At 36.6% G+C, this 18,694-nt stretch overlaps 6 protein-coding genes across 6 annotated transcripts in view; 1 reads left to right on the forward strand and 5 right to left on the reverse strand.

The window, feature by feature from the left end:
• Positions 1-10: 10 nt before the first annotated feature.
• Cbr-psr-1 lies at positions 11-1,390 on the reverse strand (the record flags this gene model as incomplete). The annotated part of the gene is made up of 5 exons (XM_002634112.1): positions 11-245; positions 293-819; positions 862-1,014; positions 1,066-1,186; positions 1,233-1,390. 5 exons carry the CDS (start codon positions 1,388-1,390, stop codon positions 11-13), a joined length of 1,194 nt encoding a protein of 397 aa, XP_002634158.1.
• Positions 1,391-1,688: 298 nt separating this feature from the next.
• Positions 1,689-2,294, reverse strand: CBG01721 (the record flags this gene model as incomplete). Its single annotated transcript, XM_002634111.2, has 4 exons — positions 1,689-1,851; positions 1,896-2,041; positions 2,103-2,168; positions 2,214-2,294. 4 exons carry the CDS (start codon positions 2,292-2,294, stop codon positions 1,689-1,691), a joined length of 456 nt encoding a protein of 151 aa, XP_002634157.2.
• Positions 2,295-2,838: 544 nt separating this feature from the next.
• Positions 2,839-3,536, reverse strand: Cbr-ubc-9 (the record flags this gene model as incomplete). The annotated part of the gene is made up of 5 exons (XM_002634110.1): positions 2,839-2,917; positions 2,970-3,123; positions 3,174-3,264; positions 3,309-3,431; positions 3,483-3,536. The coding sequence occupies 5 exons, from the start codon at positions 3,534-3,536 to the stop codon at positions 2,839-2,841; spliced, it is 501 nt and encodes a 166-aa protein (XP_002634156.1).
• Positions 3,537-4,183: 647 nt separating this feature from the next.
• CBG01719 lies at positions 4,184-4,932 on the reverse strand (the record flags this gene model as incomplete). Its single annotated transcript, XM_002634109.1, has 5 exons — positions 4,184-4,247; positions 4,328-4,441; positions 4,489-4,650; positions 4,694-4,840; positions 4,889-4,932. 5 exons carry the CDS (start codon positions 4,930-4,932, stop codon positions 4,184-4,186), a joined length of 531 nt encoding a protein of 176 aa, XP_002634155.1.
• A 232-nt stretch (positions 4,933-5,164) lies between these two features.
• Positions 5,165-6,646, reverse strand: CBG01718 (the record flags this gene model as incomplete). Its single annotated transcript, XM_002634108.1, has 7 exons — positions 5,165-5,376; positions 5,437-5,575; positions 5,621-5,783; positions 5,833-5,973; positions 6,026-6,151; positions 6,199-6,412; positions 6,493-6,646. 7 exons carry the CDS (start codon positions 6,644-6,646, stop codon positions 5,165-5,167), a joined length of 1,149 nt encoding a protein of 382 aa, XP_002634154.1.
• An 8,348-nt stretch (positions 6,647-14,994) lies between these two features.
• The window catches only part of CBG01714, a gene marked incomplete at both ends in the record, with an annotated part of 9,239 nt that continues 5,539 nt past the window's right edge, over positions 14,995-18,694 (forward strand). The window contains one exon of the mRNA XM_002634107.1: positions 14,995-15,274. Coding sequence (XP_002634153.1) covers positions 14,995-15,274 — 280 coding nt within the window. The remainder of the gene's footprint in view (positions 15,275-18,694) is intronic.

The following is an 18,694-nucleotide window of genomic DNA, read 5'->3' on the forward strand; positions in this document are numbered from 1 at the left end:
TGCATAATAATTAAACCATGGAATTGGAAATCTTCTCGGGACATTCGCTAGTACAAACATCGTTTCTTCTTTTTCGGTTACCTAATCCACAGCGACCGCTATCTTCCTCCGTCTCAGAATCAGACGAGTCATCTGAAGAAGAAGACGAGCTTGACGAGTCACTGGAAGAGTCATTGAGACTTTGGGGTGGAGTATCAGTACAAGAATTAATGATCTTCAACACTTCGGGGCGACTTTCGGCGAGTCTGAACGATGAATTTGTGATAAATCGAATAAGGAGAAAATAACCAACTTTCTGTGCCAGTGCTTGCTCAATTTCGGTCTACCTCTCACTGTTTTAGGCCAAACGAGATGCAAGTTTTCGACGGAACAGTAGTTGTGAGTGACAGCCACGGTGAGTCCCTCATTAATGACGACATGCCACCATCCAGAAGGAACGAACATTGTTTCTCCTGGACCTTGTCGACATTCGATTGGAGCATATTCTTTTGGCCAAGCAGGACTGCGAACTCTTTTGTAGACAGTTTGAAACCAAGTGATTCCTTCATCAGGGTGCTTTCCTTTTTCATGAGCCATTGGTTTAACCAAATCACGAGGCGCGTTCGGAGGAATTAGCACCCATCGTTTGTATCCAAGAAGCAATGAGTTCCATGCACTTGTTCCCAGTGGATCAATGTGAATAGCAGTTCCAGAACGAGCAGGACCCATCACGAACCATCGATGTGGTGGGCGTTTTTTGTGATCAGCATAGTGGAACAAGTCGTCTTCGAAAAACTTGGGAACTTTGTAATCCTCTGACAGCTTTTTGGTTTTTCTTCTCTGAAAATTTGAAAATTGAATCAATAGCTCATCCCCTCAAACCTCGGCAAAACTGCTATCAAAAATGTAGAGAGGTGAATCATCTCTGTTGTTGAGCATGTAGTCGTGATAGTACTTCATCTTCATTCTCACCGAATTCCCATGATCATCCTCCCCACATTTGAAGTTTTGGTTGCGGTATTTTTTAGAAAGGCGCTGTAAATAAATAGAATTATCAGTTAATAAAGTAATAAGATTATCTCCTACTTCAAGTGTCCATTTCTCATGTGCATTCCAATCATCTGTGAGCCCTGTTAGAATAACAGGAATTCGCGGTCTCTCAAAATCACGACGAAATTCGTCGACTGAAATTTTCTTGCCATCTACTCTGTAATTGGATATATCCTAGAAAATCGAACATTTGTTTGAAATACCGCGGAATTGTGTCTTTGAGAGGAGGTGGATTGAACGATTCGGCATATCCAAGAGTGTCCCATCCGAACTTTCTCAACTCTGGCCGAGCTTTCTCTTTCGCATGTGACACCCGTTTGTAAGAGCGAGGTAACGAATATCTATCTTTCCCCAATGACATTAATTGTCTCTGGAAACTAAGACTATAGTTTTAAGACGATATCCTCATTAAAAGATAAAAGCGATAGAACCTTCATATCATCGAGGAAATCTAACGCGAAGTGCATCATCTTTGTATTCACGAGAAAATGCTTCAGAACCTCTCTGTGGCTTGCCATCCAGCCATCGCGTGGAAAATAGGAAGTAAGGCGGGTGTACCTGCAGGTCAAAAACGAACATAGGTGTTGGCTCTACGTAATAAATTTATTGAATCAGATTAAGTGTGTCAAATTCCTAGAGATATTTGCAAAATCAGTAAATTATTTGTTGCAAGCTGCCTGCCATGCAGCAAAAAGTCCAAGCGGATCAGCTTTTCCTTTGTCGACAACTTCCGATTTCCCATCCAGAACAACCATCTTCCCAGCTGGATTGATGACTCGAAGCACCGGAATCGTCTTTATCTCGAATTTTGATTGATAACGTCTACAATTTTCAAAGTTTCACATTGTTATCCCAAATCAACTCACGTCAGAATATCATCTCCATACTTCACACACAGCCAGTCTCCATGCTTCTCCGTGAAGTTCTCTTCAAGATCAGCCTTTGATCGATCTCTAGAGAAGAAAACCACCTCAATGGGCTTCCCTGCTTTTTTAAGATGATGGTAGAAACGCTAAAATATGTTGAAAATAGAGAAGAGAATGTTCAACTATCGGGTGTATTATTTAACTCACAACTAGTTTCGGAGTGAACTGCTTGCAAGGTGGACACCAGCCAGCAGAAAAGTATAAAGCGACCACCTAAATTTTTTAGCTATACTAACTTTTCTAACTCTTATTAATAACCTTGCCCTTGAGGGCTTCTTCTGCCGGAACCTCAGTCAAATCTTGCTTTAGGAGCATCACCCCTTTCATGAATTCGGACATAGTCGAAGACTCTGAGAATATTCATGAATTGCTCGTCACAAAACAAAAATTAGTGAGACAAAAATATAAATAGGTCCATTTAAAAAGTCAGAATACGGGTGGGAACAATTTAATTGTGATCCAGTTCTAGCGTACCGTAGAAAGGAGATAACCTTGGGGTGATTGGGAGAAAAACGGGGTGAAACGAAGATCGAAATGAGTAAGATTATGAGGAATAGTTTTCAGAAAACTCGAAAAACTACTCGACATGTTGACCAGTTAAAGATAATTCTGAATGGAGGCACACGAAATGTCGAGAGCATTTGACTGAAAAGTTCTAGGTCTCGTATTTCATCAAGCACGAAATGAAAAATGAGGCACCACAAAGCTTTTTGGTTAGATTGAAATTTTAGATATCAAGAAAAAGTTGCTTCGGTGCTCAAATTTCGTGGTGTGTCAACATTCGATGTGGTTAACAGACATGGGTTTAAGAAATGAGATAAAAACAGGGAAAAAAAGGGAAGGAAAGTAAAGAATGAAAGAATGTGGTTAATGTGGAATGTATCTATTCAAGCATTTGCTTTTGGACGATTTCAGCAGAATACTTGATTGCTTCCTTCTTCACCCGCTTCTCGTACTCAGCTCTGAAAAATTCAATATACTTGTGGTAAATATACTTTTAATAATAGTACTAACCTGTTTTGACAATAAATTTGATATGCTTCGGCTTGGGCTGGATCCTCAATATTTGGATTATTCAGCAGATCTTGAATTCCAACAAGGAGCTGTTTGATAGAGATTGATGGTTTCCAGTCTTTGTTCTCATCCAGAAGCGACAAACAAACTGTTCCTAAAATTTTTGAATTGCCATATTGAAAATGAAACTCGGGCGGAAAGTACCTGATGGATAGACGTTTGGGTGGAAAAGTGGGGGCTCGAACTTGCACTTTGGTGGAGTCGATGGGAAATCATCTTTGAAGAGCATTCGAATCTAAGATTTTGATCATTGGACCAGAATTATTTCATCACACTTACTCTGTAGAGTCCACCCTCCCAGATGGTATCTTTTCTTCCAGGGATTGCACATTCCCAGTTGAAGAGGTTCAAAGTTCCGTCGGCATTTTTGACTGGCTTGGCTATGAATCCGAATGGATGGTCCTAGAATACGTCAGAGTTACAATACAGTTTATGTTTCGCTGTTTCCGTTACCTTTCTCCAGTGTTTTCTCTCTTCTGCAAGACGGCCTGCGGCGATACCCGACATCTTATTCGGATAGAAACTGAAAAAAAAACAATATTTAAAAAATATATAGGGCTTAGAAGACGAATCGAAAAGGCTGAAAGGGTTCTTCATGATGATCATGACATGAAAATGTGTTTTTATGTTTATAAAAATCATCAACCACCCCATAAGGTTAATGCATAAATGAGAGCAGTTAAAATATGAAGAAAATTCGTATTATAAAAATTCTTGACAGGAGATGATAGATACAAAAGTTAACAACGCTGGAGAAAAGTAACAGAATATCTAGGCCACCAAAATTCAGAAAAAGAGCTATTGAAGGAAAGGGAAACATACAAATTCTGTTCGAAAATTTTCGAAATTAACGTGAATCAAGTAAAAAGAGTGAGGGAAAGGAAAAATGAAGAGAAAGCATTTATTGCGAAACGAAAGCTTCGAGAAAGAAGTCCCTGAAATTTGAAAATAGGGAATCGCGCCAAAAAAATTATAAAAGGGGCGTGCCCACCGCCCGTGTTTTTCAATCGATAATTGCAATGCGCGCGCGTGGTTTTTGCAGAAAAAGCGCATGTGTTTTTCGCGTTGGTTTGATTCATTAATCGGATGCAAAAGAGAAATATACAGAAAGAAAGAACATAGAAGAAATGTTTATTCATAGGAAACTTAGGAGATCAGCTATTTTTCATCAGTTTCTCTCCCTCGTTTCTTTCCTTTGTTGGAGAACGGCTGTCGGGACTGAAAGTTATAATAATAATAATGAAAATGTGATAATGAAATGAGGTGTAACACAAATTATAAAAATCCCAAAATCTTACTCATCAGGTGTCCTACACATATCAGGATTGATAGCAGGGCCTGTACAACCGTAACAGTATGGTTTGTACTTGCCCCCAAACAGCCAGTCCATGTCATAGAAAGGAATATACTCTCTGTATAAGAACTGTGAAATAGGCATATGAGCTTTTTAATAGATTACTTGTTATCTTTTAGTACGGTTGAATAGTTGATGGAAGCTTTGAGCCGCGGAGTCAAAAGTCCTCCATATATTCTGTTCCATTCTCTGAATATAAGGATAATAGAAATCGAAAGTATGGAACCGAGAAACGGAGAGAAGCGAACAACCGAAGCAGATAATGTCCTGAAAATTGTTAGTGTACTGTAGAAAGCACCCAATCCCATACAGGAAAAAAGCCGCAGAGCCAACTGATAGCAGGGATGTCAGAAACAATTGATTAGGTGGGTCGTCTGAAATCGTGCTTTTTGTCGTTGAACTGTTCCCATCGAGTAGTTCGGTAGTGTAATCGGCCAAATTTGTTTGCACAATTTTGCTGGGATAAAGAATAATAGTTATCATTGATACTATTTTCAGTTCTTACTTGTCTTCCGGAAACTCGTAAACATCGCTATTCGACGAACTCATTGCTAGGAATAGAAGATGAAATAGGAAATTTATATTTATTGAAAAAAAACTATTTGGAACGTGTTGAACGTGAAAATCAGATATCACAATTTTGGGTCGGTGATTTGAAAAAGAGGTTGATAAATAGCTGAGGACAAGAGAAGAGAATCACCGGGCTGATGAGAGCACGGTTATTATGGCAATTTTTTTCAGATGGCAATAATTACAGAAATTTCGTAGGGGAGTTTTTTGCCTAATGTCTTCTGCAGCATGGACAGAAAAATTTGACAAATCGTCTGCGATATGGGTTCAAGAGGAAAAGAGCCAAAATGGCAAAGGCGAATGGACGAACAAGGAAGAACGTGAGATGAAGAGGGAACGTTTCAGAAGCGAAGTGCATTGGTAAGTACCAGTTGAATCCGAGGAGATGTCCAACATCAGATGCGATCGTCAAGCCAGACCAAACTGAAAGGTTACTTGTTTTTTTTTAAATACTAATAAAGAATATTTCATTCTAGTACTTACTGAGGTATGGGGCTGTGAGAGCATGAATCAGAATGGTGAAAAGAACAAAGAGGAAAAGACGAAGTTTGCTATTTCTCACATGTTCATAAGGAGAAGTCTTTGTCACTTCATCCTTTCGGCGGCAGAATAAGAAAAGTGACTGAAAATAGTTTTGATTTGAGCTATAAGAACTTTAAAGCCTTACTGCAAAGAGTTGAGTAAAGATGACGAATGAGAGGACACAAGCATTGATTCTCAGAATGAAGAGGACGAAAAGATACGACCATTGAGGGATTTCATACAAGGAGATAAGGGTGTTAATGGCAGTGAACAGAACAGGAAGGATCTGGATCTTGAAGAAGGAACTGCTGAAAGAAATTCTGATTCCATTATGGAATTTATAGTGAATATTGATACCAAATTGGATCATAAGTGATCTGTTCGGGACGAACCACAGCCTTGTGTGCATAATGGAATACGGTAGTTGTCGAGAAAAGAAGACTCCAGAAGATGAAATCACCAGCAACATACGAGACAATAGAGAACAATTGATCCTTTCTGAAATCTTGATTTATGCATTTTCTTGTTTACCAAATAAATGAAATCTTACGTATATACTTGATAGGTAGTATACTTTTGAAGAATCTGCCCGTAACTTTCAACGGCATGCTTCTGCCAATCAGTCACCGTGCTGTTCTCTCTTGGAGAAAGATTGAAGTAGTCCCAATCGAATTGCCTACAAAACAATGATTTCTTTAGTTTTAGCCACTCTATGTTACTTACTGAGCTCCGTAAATTGCGTTGCTGGAATGAATTTCAGTGAAAATGTCAAATCCAGATTCAATAAAAAGTGGGATGATGAGGAACAGGACAAAGAACTTGAAGAAATCCCGTCGGATAGTGCATGAAAGAGTGAATAGGAGGATGATAAGAAGGCATTTGAAAGCAAGAAGACCGATACGGTAGGGATTTGGATGATAGTCAATCAGAATCGGAGCTGAAATTGTTTAGAATTTTTAGATTCCACTCTTAAAAAGAATTCTGATAAACTTTGTATTATCAGAATCAAAGACCTACCCATGGTAGTTGTGGTAGTACTACTCAGAATCTCCGTCATCATCGTTGTCGTTGTTTCATTAGAAAGAAGTCCTGGGTCCATTTCAGAGTTCGTCAAAAGTGTTTGAACGTCTTCTGGTCCATTTCCACTGAAGTCGAGAATTTCTTCCGACATTCTGCAATTAAAACAATATGAATCTGACAATATACTATATTTATGAGAACAGGGTCTTCATACCCGATTGAAATATGAAACTAACGCTATCAAGTTTCAATTAATCATCTGATTGGTCACAATGAATCAATTCCGGAACTTGAAAAAAAGGAAAAGAGATGAACAACGAGTGGCAAATAACAATGAACAAAAGGCGAAAAAAATTGGCTGTGGAGGGAAAAAAGTCTTCAGAGAGATAACATGCGAATCGAATAGACGAGGATGATTCGATGAAAGTCATTTGTACCTGTATAAATGAAAATAGAGAAAATAGAGAGACAAAGGACTTTCATGATGAATAGTTGCTGTAATCAAGTGTGATAGAAAGAGAAAAGATAAGTTGTGGAACAGAAAAAAGAGAGAAAAAAACTGGACCAGTCTTTTTATAATAAATGCAAATTGGGAAAAAAGAAGAAGAGGAGAGAATAGTTCAAAAGCAATTTTTCGAAGAGTTACTTCTTTTTTTTTGGCAACAAAGTTGAAGAGAAGAATTTTCAATTATATCTATTCATGACTCTATCTTCCCAATCTTCTCATTTCAAAAGCGAACGTACCGTGAAACCTGTAATAGAAGGGCCACTAACTTCGAGCCAATTCATATCAGTTCCTGTCAAAGATATAAAAAAGTTAGCAACTGTTAAGTTGTTTATCATAGTCTAACAACCTTTTTTTCAATTGAAACTTTTTTGATATCTCCCACAGGAACCAAAATATATTACCGTATTTCCTCTATTTGAAGCCCACCCAAACCGTCAACTTTGAGCTCAATTATCTCGATTTCTGTGAAAGGTATCAAACATTTGTCAACTGATTAAATATTGAAGTTATTATGATAAATAATTTATCAGTAGACAGATTTTTGATATATTTCACAGAAATCTAGATAATTGAGCTCACAATGTCGGAGGAAAATACGTTCGCTCTATTACAGGGTTTACGGTAATTGCTCAAAATAGTTCATTGCCAGCTAATTTGGACACAACTGGCTTTGTATTTCTATGAAGCTGAAAATAATATATATATTTGGTTGCTTTGAATAACACATAGTGATATAACCGAAAGAAAAGCAAAAACAAAAATTTTGATTCAGGGAAAAACAAAAAAGTTAGATTTACTAGTCGAAAAACGCGGTTCTTCTCTGGGTTGTGTACTGCTAAGTGATTGCAAACCAGAAGCACATGTCGTCCGGTCGGATGGATTACACTGGGGGTCTACACCGGCCAACTGGGTGGATAGGGAAACGGGACCTCTCGTTTTGATTAACGGTCCCATCAGATTCCCTCTTTTTGACATCAGGTCCTGATTAACTGCATTCCGGCACCGCGCCAACTGATGTAGTCCCAATAGCCATGGAGGTCAGTTTGTGCAGTTTGTCGGTCAGGGGTCAAAAGAGATATATTGTTGTGACAAGAGTGGTTTGATGGAATGGGATATGGAAGTTATGAGAGAGTTGAAAACATTTGAAACATGTAAGAGGGATGAAGAAGAGGAAGAAAACAAATCAAATAACATTTGTCCGACGAACAGAAAAAAATAAGGAGATGGGGTGGAGAAGAGATTGATGAATGATGAGAGATGACGGTGAAGAGGATACAAGAATTTTCAGAAGAGAAGGAGGAGACGAAAATATCAAAAAAAGTTCGAATGGCGTCATTTGCCAAGAAATTAGGGGCAGAACTGACACCTACAGGTTTCCGGGACATAAACACTACCGGAACATTTCTAGAATAGGGTCACTAGACAACAGAATAGGAAAATTCCCAGAATATTACCAGAGAGGTTAGATATTCAAATCATTTTTGCGATTTTTCTTTTTTTTTAAGAGCAGATTTTCATAGACAAGAAATTCTCTCATTGCCAATCCGTAAAACCTTCTTTAGAAAGGCCCAACGCCTTCTAGTTTGATCTCAATTATCTCAATTTCTATGCAAGATATAAAAAGTTGTAAATTGACAAAATGTTGGCGATATTATGAGTAAAATTTTATCAGTTATCAGATTTCAGATATCTTATATTGAAATAAAGATAATTGAGTTCAAAGCAAAAGTATACGGTTGGCATTCTATGAGAGTGTTAACAGTATGTTCATAGAACTTTGAAATCTAGAAAAAACTACAGAAAGTCTCTAAAAAGATAAAGATCAGAAAACTGACCATCCCTCTTCTAACTCAAAACTATTTCCCGAGCAATCACATTTAGGAAACAATTGGAAGTAGTGTACTCATGTAATAAGACATACATGTTTGGGTAATGAGAAGAACCTGAAAGGCATCGGAAATAGATATCCGATCTTCCATCATGACAGACAGCCCAATAAACCTAGACTAGCCGCTCACAGAAAAAAAAAACAAATCGGAGGTCGGTGCCACCTCGCAGAAATGGTCGTCGTGTCTCCGATTGCAATCTGCCAATCGGCTTCTTCTCCTGCGCAGAGAGTGAGAATTACACATCTGGAGAAGAAGAAGAAGGAAGGAAGAGTTGCTTTTTCTTCTTCTGGTGTTGCAACATATAAACATTTGGGTAGTTTTGTGTCCCTCTCTCGGAGCAATGAGTAATCAATCGATTAATTGGAAAATGAATGGGAAAAATAAGAGTCGAGAAGATGACACACCTCTTGGAATGCAAAAAAAATGAGTGAGAGTGAGAAGGGAAACAAAAATACAAAAGTATGAATGATTCATGATTTTTGGTTTGGTGAGGACAAGGGGCGGGGCTATGGGCGTATCGAACGGTTCAGGCTGGAAATCGATTTTGAGAAGATAAAAAATTAGCAACGATTAGAAACGTTTGATGGTTAGAATTCTGTCTATTTGGATTTCTGGATTTCTGGATTTTTTGGATTTTCAGAGTTTTGAATTTCTAGATTATCTGATTATTGAATCTTGAATTTTTGGAATAATGGATATATGGAACTCTGGGTTTCTTCATTTCAGAATTTCTGAGTTTCTGAAATTCCGGTTTTCTGGATTTCAGGATTTCCGAAATTGTAAATAAAAGTTTAATAAAATGAAAACGCAAAAGCTCAATTTATCGAATTCTCAGAATTCACAGAACTACCATACAGCCTGTAATAAAAGGGCACCCACACTGTCAAGTTTGAGCTCAATTATCTCAATTCCTATGAAAGCTATCAAAAATATAACAATTAACAAAAAAATTCTGATATTCTGATAAGCAATTTATCAGTTGACACCTTTTTTGTATCTTTCATAGGAACCGAGAAAAGTTGGTTTATAGTTAAAAGTCAGGGGGTCATTCTATAACAGGTTTTACGGTAGTTAACAAGACAAGACTAGTGGCAAATAATTAGAAAAACCATTTTTCGTATAATTAAATGATTTTTTGGTTTTTCCTGTCATCAATAAAGGAAATAGGAATAGTGAATTAATTTGATGGTGTGTGAAATATGATGCCTTTTTCTCACGATCCATTCTCAGGGCTGGATTCAAAATCTCCAACTTTCATTGACAACTTTCGAAGAAGAGACTTATGGCTAATCACTAAGGAAGATTAGCTTCATAAGAGAGATAAGAAGAATAACCTTCACACTTCGTGTTTTTTGTCATAATCCCTGAAAGGTTGAATGAGGTGTCGAGAAAAGAAGATAACTTAGAAAAAGAGTGGCAGGACGATAATATTTGGCATGACATGATTGAGATAAAAGAAGAGAATCGAATCGACGATGGCTTATCGAAGAACACGTTGACTGCTTCTGGTTTTGATATGATAACATTCGAAATGAAACAATGGAAGACGGATTTTCTGAGGAAAAAAGAAAGAGAGGGAGATTCGAAATTCCAAAAGTCTTTTCCTTTTTCACAAAAATAGCACGACGTTTGGAACAACAAAGAAGAGGAGAATGTATTTGTTTTTTTATGATGACTAATCTATTATTTCTATTACATGACTGTTGAACTGTCAGTTAGGGCAATGATTGGAAAATTAAGGAGGGGTTTAGGTCCAAAAAACAAGTAGTTCAAATGAGGAGTCAAACATTTTTATTTAGAAGGGATACTTTCAAAATGGAATTGCTAGGAAGTGAGAAAAAATGAGGGAAAAACATCAGAACAGGTGAAATTTAGGACAATGTCTCGGTTCCTGTTAAAGATATAAAAAAGTTGTTAACTGATAAATGTTTTAATCATAATATCATAGAAATCAGTTGATTTTCGATATCTTGCATAAAATTAAGATAAATGAGTTTCAACCTGAATGTGTAGGGGCCCTTCTATTATATGTTTTACGGTATGCAATGAAAAAAAAAGAAGTGGTAAACTCTAAATGTTGGAAAAAGAGATTTCAATTTGTCAGATAGACCTGAAATCTTCAGCGTGCATAAACTGATATCCAGTAATTGACTTTCAGTGAGTGTTTTTCAGGAAAGAGAGAGAGAGAGAGAGAGAGAGAGAGAGAGAGAGAGAGAGAGAGAGAGAGAGAGTTTTTAGAACTATTCTAGGGACCACATTCGAAATTTCGAAACTATCGGAATCATTTTTTCCCAAAACAGTCGAAAGTTCTATAATTTCAAGTTCTATGCAAGGGATTCGTACAGAAAATTTGCCGAAAACGTGAACGAATCTCTCTTACCGTAAAACCTGTAATAGAAGGGCTCCCACACTGACAGGTTTGAGTCCAAAGTTTGAGTCCCGAAAATATTGGCTCAATGTTTAAAGTTAGGAGGCCATTTTATTACAGGTTTTAGTATTTCAGACCGATGAAGAGATATTGAAGGTTTTTTGAAGATCCAAACGTTTTCCTACAGTATGATTTCAAAAGTCCAATACAAAAATAGTCGTTGAACCAGTTTCAATGGCGTTTCGGTTTCTTTCATCTGCCAAAAATCAAAATGACGTTCAAGAACACGGAAGCGCAAATTGATAAAACAAGTTGTAAAGATTCTCTCTTACTTCTTCTTTCTCTTCTTACTTTATTCTTATAACTTCTTCTTTTTCTTCTTTCCCTTTTTATTCTCTTTTTTTTCAATTTTCCCTCGTTCGATTCTTTTGTGTGTACTGACAATATGTCGTTGTGTTCAACCTAAAAGTCAAGGTTACTTTTTGAACGAAAAAAAATTGAACACAAAGATTATCTGCAACTTTTCTGTTTATCGCGGACCGAGACTCATTCTTTCTCTCGTTGACGAAATGTGTTATTGTGCTTGTTTGTGTTTACAGCTGCATTTTTCAGACTACTAGATGAGGCATCTGGCGTACTTCGTAAAGGATCAAAAGAAATGAAAGTTCCGAACAAAACACATTTGATAAATTGTAAAATGTAGAATGGCAAATGGTATCATGTTTCACTGTTAGCTGTTCGCAGATTCGTATACCGATGTCTGAAGATTATCTTTTCCGAGCAGAAAAGTGCAAAGGGCAAGAAGAGCTAGGAGAAATTTAAAAATATGAAACATTTTTGAGCTGTGCAATAAGTGATTGATTGCTCTGCAAAAAACGCCACGATAAGTGAGCCGCAACAGATTTCCATGGACCCTACGCTTGTTGCGCAAATTGCCTTGACGGCAGAAGAAGAAGAAGTAATGGGGGAAGATAGTAAGCGTTGTTTATAACTTGGCTGGAAAGGAATTCACTATCAGTTGTTTTATATTTTTGTTAAATTTGTTGTAAGAATAAATAATAAACCAAAATCTAAAGATTAATTTTTTGAATTTTTATCAGAAACCTCTCTATTATCCTAAACGAACGAAACGGCGGCTGAGCTGAAGCGGGCGGGCTACTGTAGAGAAAACGGAAGTGAGCTGGAACTGGAAAGTGTGTATTTTTCAATAGAAAAATGGTCTCACCACCGTAAGTTCTAAACTTTTTTCTCTCTAAACTTTTTATTTCCCTCCAGAAAAAATAATTAGGAGTTCGGCGGAAAATCTGAAAAAAAAAGAAAAACGTCTGCTGGAAAACTTCTTGGACATTTTTTCATAGGTTATCTTGAACCAAGACTGGAGCTTTGAGTACCGTATTTCCTCTAACTTTTTTGATATCTCCCACAGGAACCAAAATATATTACCGTATTCCCTCTAACCGTCAACCCTCAACTTTGAGGTCACTTATCTCGATTCCTGTAAAAAATATCGGAAATTGGTCAACTGATACAACTTTGCTGATAACACAACTTAGTTGAAAACAAAAATGGTACAGTACAAATGTGTGAAATCCATTTTCTAGATTCGTTCTGTATCAATGTGTTGTACACATTAATTAGTGTGGCACAACTGACAACTGTTGTGGTTTTTTTAGCTGAGTGATGAATTCTTTGGAAGTGAAGGGTTCTTGTACTCGGAAGAAAACATGTTGATAACCTGACATTGATGGATGAGAGCTTGTTCGCGGACCTGAAAATTTTGGTATCACTTCAGAAGCCACCTGCTGAGTGCGAAAAATGAAATTGTTTATTATCGTTGCGCTTTTTAGCCAATATACAGGAAGTAAAAACTATTTCAGTTTACGGAAAACTGTAGCTAGACCATTCTTCTACGTATTTTAAATGTACTGTTTCATCCAGCTCCCTTCCGTTTTCTCGCTCACAACGTCGAATCATTCTGAATGTGTGAAAATCAAATAAATCCAGGTAATTCATCTCCATATCCACAAATAATCTTCTTCTCGAATTCTCCCTACAATTTTCCATTTTTCAGGTGTAAAGTTGTGCAACACTAGGAATTGTGCAATTCAAATGGGCTCTTGTTGTCTTCTCCGTCGATAAAAATTTAAGGAATCTCGAAAGAATAATGGGTTCTTGCGAGCCGACACCCATCGGTCAGCTGCTCTTCCGCCGTCCGTTCGTATGCACATTCTTCACAAAAGAGAAAATGGGATTCAAATTCATAATGTCATGAAAGAAAAGAGCAAGAACATCATTGTACGAAAAAAAAATGAGAGGAAAGGTGCCCAGACGGAGCAAAAAAAAAAACACAACAGCCGCGTAAATTTCTTGCATTTTTTTGCGGGCGAGAGTCCTCACAGCTGATTACACTACTGATGAAAGAAGACGACAGAACATCAAAAAGTGAGGGTGGATGAAGAAGAAGATGCTTCAGAAAAGAAGATGAAGAAGATTGCAGTAGTGGAAAAAAAAGAGAAGAAGAATTTCATTTACATTGTTTTTTGTGCTTTCCGTCTTTTTTATTCTTTTTTGATGATATGGAAGAAAAGATAACTATTAGCCGACTATTTTTTTTAATGATTATAGACTCTTTTTGAAAATATGGCACAAAAACTAGTCGTTAGGATATACGACAAGTTAAGTGCTTGTCTGTTATAGTAGAAAAAAGTTAGTGTTTGAAAAAGTTTCTTATTTTTAATACCGTATTTGCTCTAATATAAGGCCACCTTAACTTTTGATTTTAAGCCAATTTATTTCGGTTTTTGTCAGAGATATCAAAAAGTAGTTAACTAATAAAATGTTTATCACAATATCACCAACATTTTACTAGTTGACCAATACTTGATATCTTTAATGACAACCGAGATAATTGAGATTAAAGTGAACGAATAGTTGGAGATATTACTATTAGAGAATTTACGGTATGCTGCGATTGTTATTCAAGATTTTTTCGAGTTCCCATCTTCAAAAACGTTCAATAGAGTCATTTTTTCACAAGCTCACACAGGTGTAAAGCTGAAGTATACATTGAATTCTATTTTTTGTATTTTTTCCCTTTCCTAAATATCCGAGACCTTACAAAAACTAACAAACCACAGCCGCTCTTACCGTTTGTGCTCTGGTAGAAGCCCACCTTCTTGAGCTCAATTATCTCGGATCCTCCCAAAGATATCAAGAACATTTCCACTGATAAATTGTTTATCACAAGATCGTCAATATTTTAAAAGTTGATAGATGTTCAATATCTTTTACAGGAATCAAGATAATTAAGCTCAAAGTTGACGGCTTGGGTGAGCTTCTATTGGAGTAAATACGGTATGTCAAACTACAGTACCTCTCAAGATGATTGTTAATGAAGGACCAAAAACTCTTATTTCAGTACTTTGCTCGCAGATATTTGGTAACTCGAGATTCTGTGGGAACCATTTTTTTAAAATCCCTTGCCTCTTCAAACCACTTTTCCGTATATTTTTTCTTACTTCCATCCTTACAATTCATTTATTTAGACAGATTTTGTAGTATTTTTTTTCAATTTTGTTCATCTCAAAAATTATATAATCCATCATCCAATTCCTTGTTCTTTAAAACCACATTTTGTCTTGTCTATTCATCTCTTTGGCTCTTGCCAATTTCTCGAGACCACTAAAAATTCAAAAAGTCCATCAATCTTTGCAGGAGTCCCTCTCTCGTGTGAAATGGAGTTTAAAGTATCATCAAGCACTTCCACACGGTGTTCATCTCCTCCTTGGTTCCACCACCTGACCGCCCATCGTCCGATTCCATTGCATCACCGATCGCACTCTGCTTCCACCCCCACTACCACTTCATCCATCACTTTGTCCCCATCGTTATCTCAACTTCCTCCCCACCAACCTCATCATTCTCATTTCAATCATCACCACTGGCACAAAACAATGACGAGTGCATTGGAAAAGTGCACGACATCGCTTTCTGAAATACATCGGTTACTAAGAGGTGAGTCCTTTTTTTTTGAATTTGTATTCACATGTCTCTGGAGTGTTCTATGTTGTTTTTGAAATATTTCCATTTGAGGTAGGCATAATTTATTGTTCTGTTAGAACGAAACTCATTTTTTCAAAATAAAAAAAATCGTAGATTTTGAGTCATGTGTCAAAGAAACATCACATTTTACCCAAAGAGATTTCATAACGAAGTTTCTAGAATGCAATTAATTTGATGTCCATAACTTATTGTTACATCTTTTTCTCCATTCAAAGAACTCATTTTATCGACTAAAGATTATATCATAAGGGAGCCTCAAAACCAGATTCTGATGAAAAATTTCGGAAAGGTTAAGAATAGCTTATCTATCGAACATTTTGAATTTGCTCGTCAGTTTCAGCCGAGTTAGATCAGTTTCAGTACAAAAATAGCGTTTTTAGTGCAACAACAGATTTTTAGTGCAACAACAGATTTCTAGGACGTTTTAGAACATGAAATTTATTTTGTTAGGTTTAGAATTGAATAAAATTTCATATTTCAAACATCTTCCCTAATTTTTTTTCTGATTTTTTCAACCACTTGGACATATTCGAAAATTAAAAAAAACCTTTTTTTTAATGTCTGAAATATGAAATTTTATGCAATTCTAAGTATAACAAAACATAGACTATTTTTAGCCTTTTTTTTCATCAAAATCTGGGTTTACAAGGGGTTGTGGCCCTCTTGTTAGATCTAGTATATCTCTGAAAACAACAAGTCATTTGTTCCTCTTCCCAATCTCTAAACTTTACTTTTTTCGAGTTCAAGTTCATTTTTCAGTACCAAGGAAGTGTCTTTATTGCAGCTGAGTTCACTTTCTTCTTCACACAAAAACATATCATATTTTCATTTACACAGCTTTGTTTGTATCCGTCCGCATAGTACATTTTCCATTCTTTTGCTTCAAAAAATCTGCACAGAGGGTCATTCGGGTCATTTGTCGGTGCCTTCCGTGTCCGTTTTTCTGGTTCCTCTCAGTTTTCCCTCGCTTCTCTTTCTTCTTTCCTCCGACACTACACCTGAATACTACTAATAAACAACCATTGATTTTTCATGATGTGTTCTGAAAATAGGAACATTTTTAGATCTTCAAGAAGATTCCTCTTCATTTCGGATGCATGAGAATTCGTGTTGCCCCCTAGTTTTTTATACTTTTGGGCCCATTTATTTTTCGTGGTCAAAGTTCTAGTTGCCTTTCTTTTTTCTAACTTCATTTGGAATTTTGTGTGAGCCCCTTGTTTATGGCTTTTTCCCCATTTCGGAATTGAAACATGTCAAGAAGCAGCAACGTGTTTTTGGGGTCAACTGCCTCGTGGTTTTTCTCCGTCCTATAAATATCTTGAAATCGAGATTCTGCAAAAGCATTCAGATGGGGAATAGAGACATGGATTGAAAAAACTTATTTTCGGAACGTTTGGGAATCATTAGACCGAAAAAAATAGCTGAAAGAAGTGGGACTGAAATTCTGATGTCACTTTAATAATTAGAAAATTGAAAACCCCAGAAAGCAGAGCCAAAAATATCAAAATATCTTATCAATTCAAGCAGAAATAATTTATCAGAGCGCAGTGCGCATATTTTTTGATTATCAGATCTTGAAGTTTTTCTCTGATTCTATCTTTGAAAATAGTTTCGAAGGGGGATTCCGACCAAAAAAAATTTTTTTTTAAATTTTTCTGCATCAAAATGTTCCCAAAGTTATATATTTTCAGAATATTAGTGAGAAAAAAATCAGGAAAAAAAAATAAATCCTCGAAAAACGCAGTTGAAAATTAAAAAAAAATGGTTGCGAATAGGGACGAGGATTTGAGTTCCCGCACAGTGAGAAATATAGGTCACGGCCGCGAAATTATCTTCGTCCCTATTTTTTTTAAAGAAAAAATGTTTTTTTATTTTTTAAAAGCAAAATTTTCACTTTCAACAGCACTTTTCGGGGATTTCGTCGCATATTTGGATTTCTACCACTCTAATTATTTGGAGTTTTTCAGAGATCAACATCTTTGTTTCCTAGAAATTAAACTTATTCTAAAAGTTCGATTCCCGGCTCTCTAGAATTAGTTCCTTCTTCCACACAGACAAAAATTCAATTAGCTCAATTAAGTCATGTTTACAAATTGAATTTCAAAAAACTCCGTGCTTTCGAACTTCGACCAAAAAGAGATAGAAATGGGAATACTCCTAGTCATCCGGCTATCAATTTTTAATTTGCTTTTCGTGTTTGGACCGCGTTTGCATGTTTCACACTCCTCCTTCTCCTACTACTGTACATTCTTAATGATTCGTTTCGTTTTTTAGTCGAGAACCGAGATTCTTCATTTCTCAATCTTCAAACTTTTAGTTTTTCTTCTATAGGATCTTCCTCCTAATTATCCAACATCCTGTTTTTCATAAAATTCTTCTTTTTCCTCATTTCTCATCACGAGTCTTATCCGCTATATACCCATGTTTCCAAGTGAGCACTTCAATTCTGAATATTTGAACAGCTTCTTCTTTTTCTTCCCGAATTGGTTTCTTGGTGCCCTTTTCTGTTCAAGTGGTAGCCCCAAAAATTTGTAACTGATCGATTTTTATTTAAAATACTATTTTTTTATGTGAGAAACAGAAACGGTGGTGTTGCTTTATCATTAGCTTCAAAGAAATTCTGACACCGAAAATCCCACGATCCTGTCCAAAGAGTGTTGGCTATGCACGGTGTGTGTTCATTTTCCACTTCCTTTCACACATTTTCTTCCGCTTTTCTTCTTTTTTTCTTATTCTTTTTTAGTCCTTTATCCCCTTTCCTTCCGAATTTTTTGTGTTGTCTCTCATTATCTCTTTTTTGTCTTTCCTCCGGTCAAAAAAGGAGAAAAACTTCAAACTCCTTGTTCCGTTAGTTGGTTCTAAATTAGCTCGTTTCTCATGAAATGTAATGGCTTTTCACTTTTTTGATATTCTTTTGTTCTTTTTTTGTGCCGGCGTTTTTTTTCGAAATTCTAGCAGGTGACAAGAGAAAAAACGATGGAGAAAGCTAGACCTACAAATAAGGAAGTGAGAAAATATGAACATTATGGATCCAGAAAACAAAATAAAAAATATTGTGGATTCCCATAGAAAGAGAAGTGTTATTAGTGAGAATTGATGGTTGCTTTAAAGGGGGCTCATCCGAATTTTTGGTAATTTTTTTGCATTAAAATGTTCCGAAAGTTATGTATTTTCAGAATTTACCACAAAAAAATTCAAAAAAAATCCGGAATACCCGACACAGATGATTCGCGAACAACCCGTTACGGACTCTCCGCGTTCGCGCGCGGTTGAAATAGGAATCGTATGCGGACCGTAAGCGAACCGTTTCCAGCAAAACACAGAACATTATTGCGGGTTTCTCCGTATTCTGTCCGTTCGCGAACTCCGTAT

This window comes from Caenorhabditis briggsae (genome assembly GCF_000004555.2).
Source record: "Caenorhabditis briggsae complete genome, chrIV, whole genome shotgun sequence".
Taxonomy (NCBI): Eukaryota; Metazoa; Nematoda; class Chromadorea; order Rhabditida; family Rhabditidae; genus Caenorhabditis; species Caenorhabditis briggsae.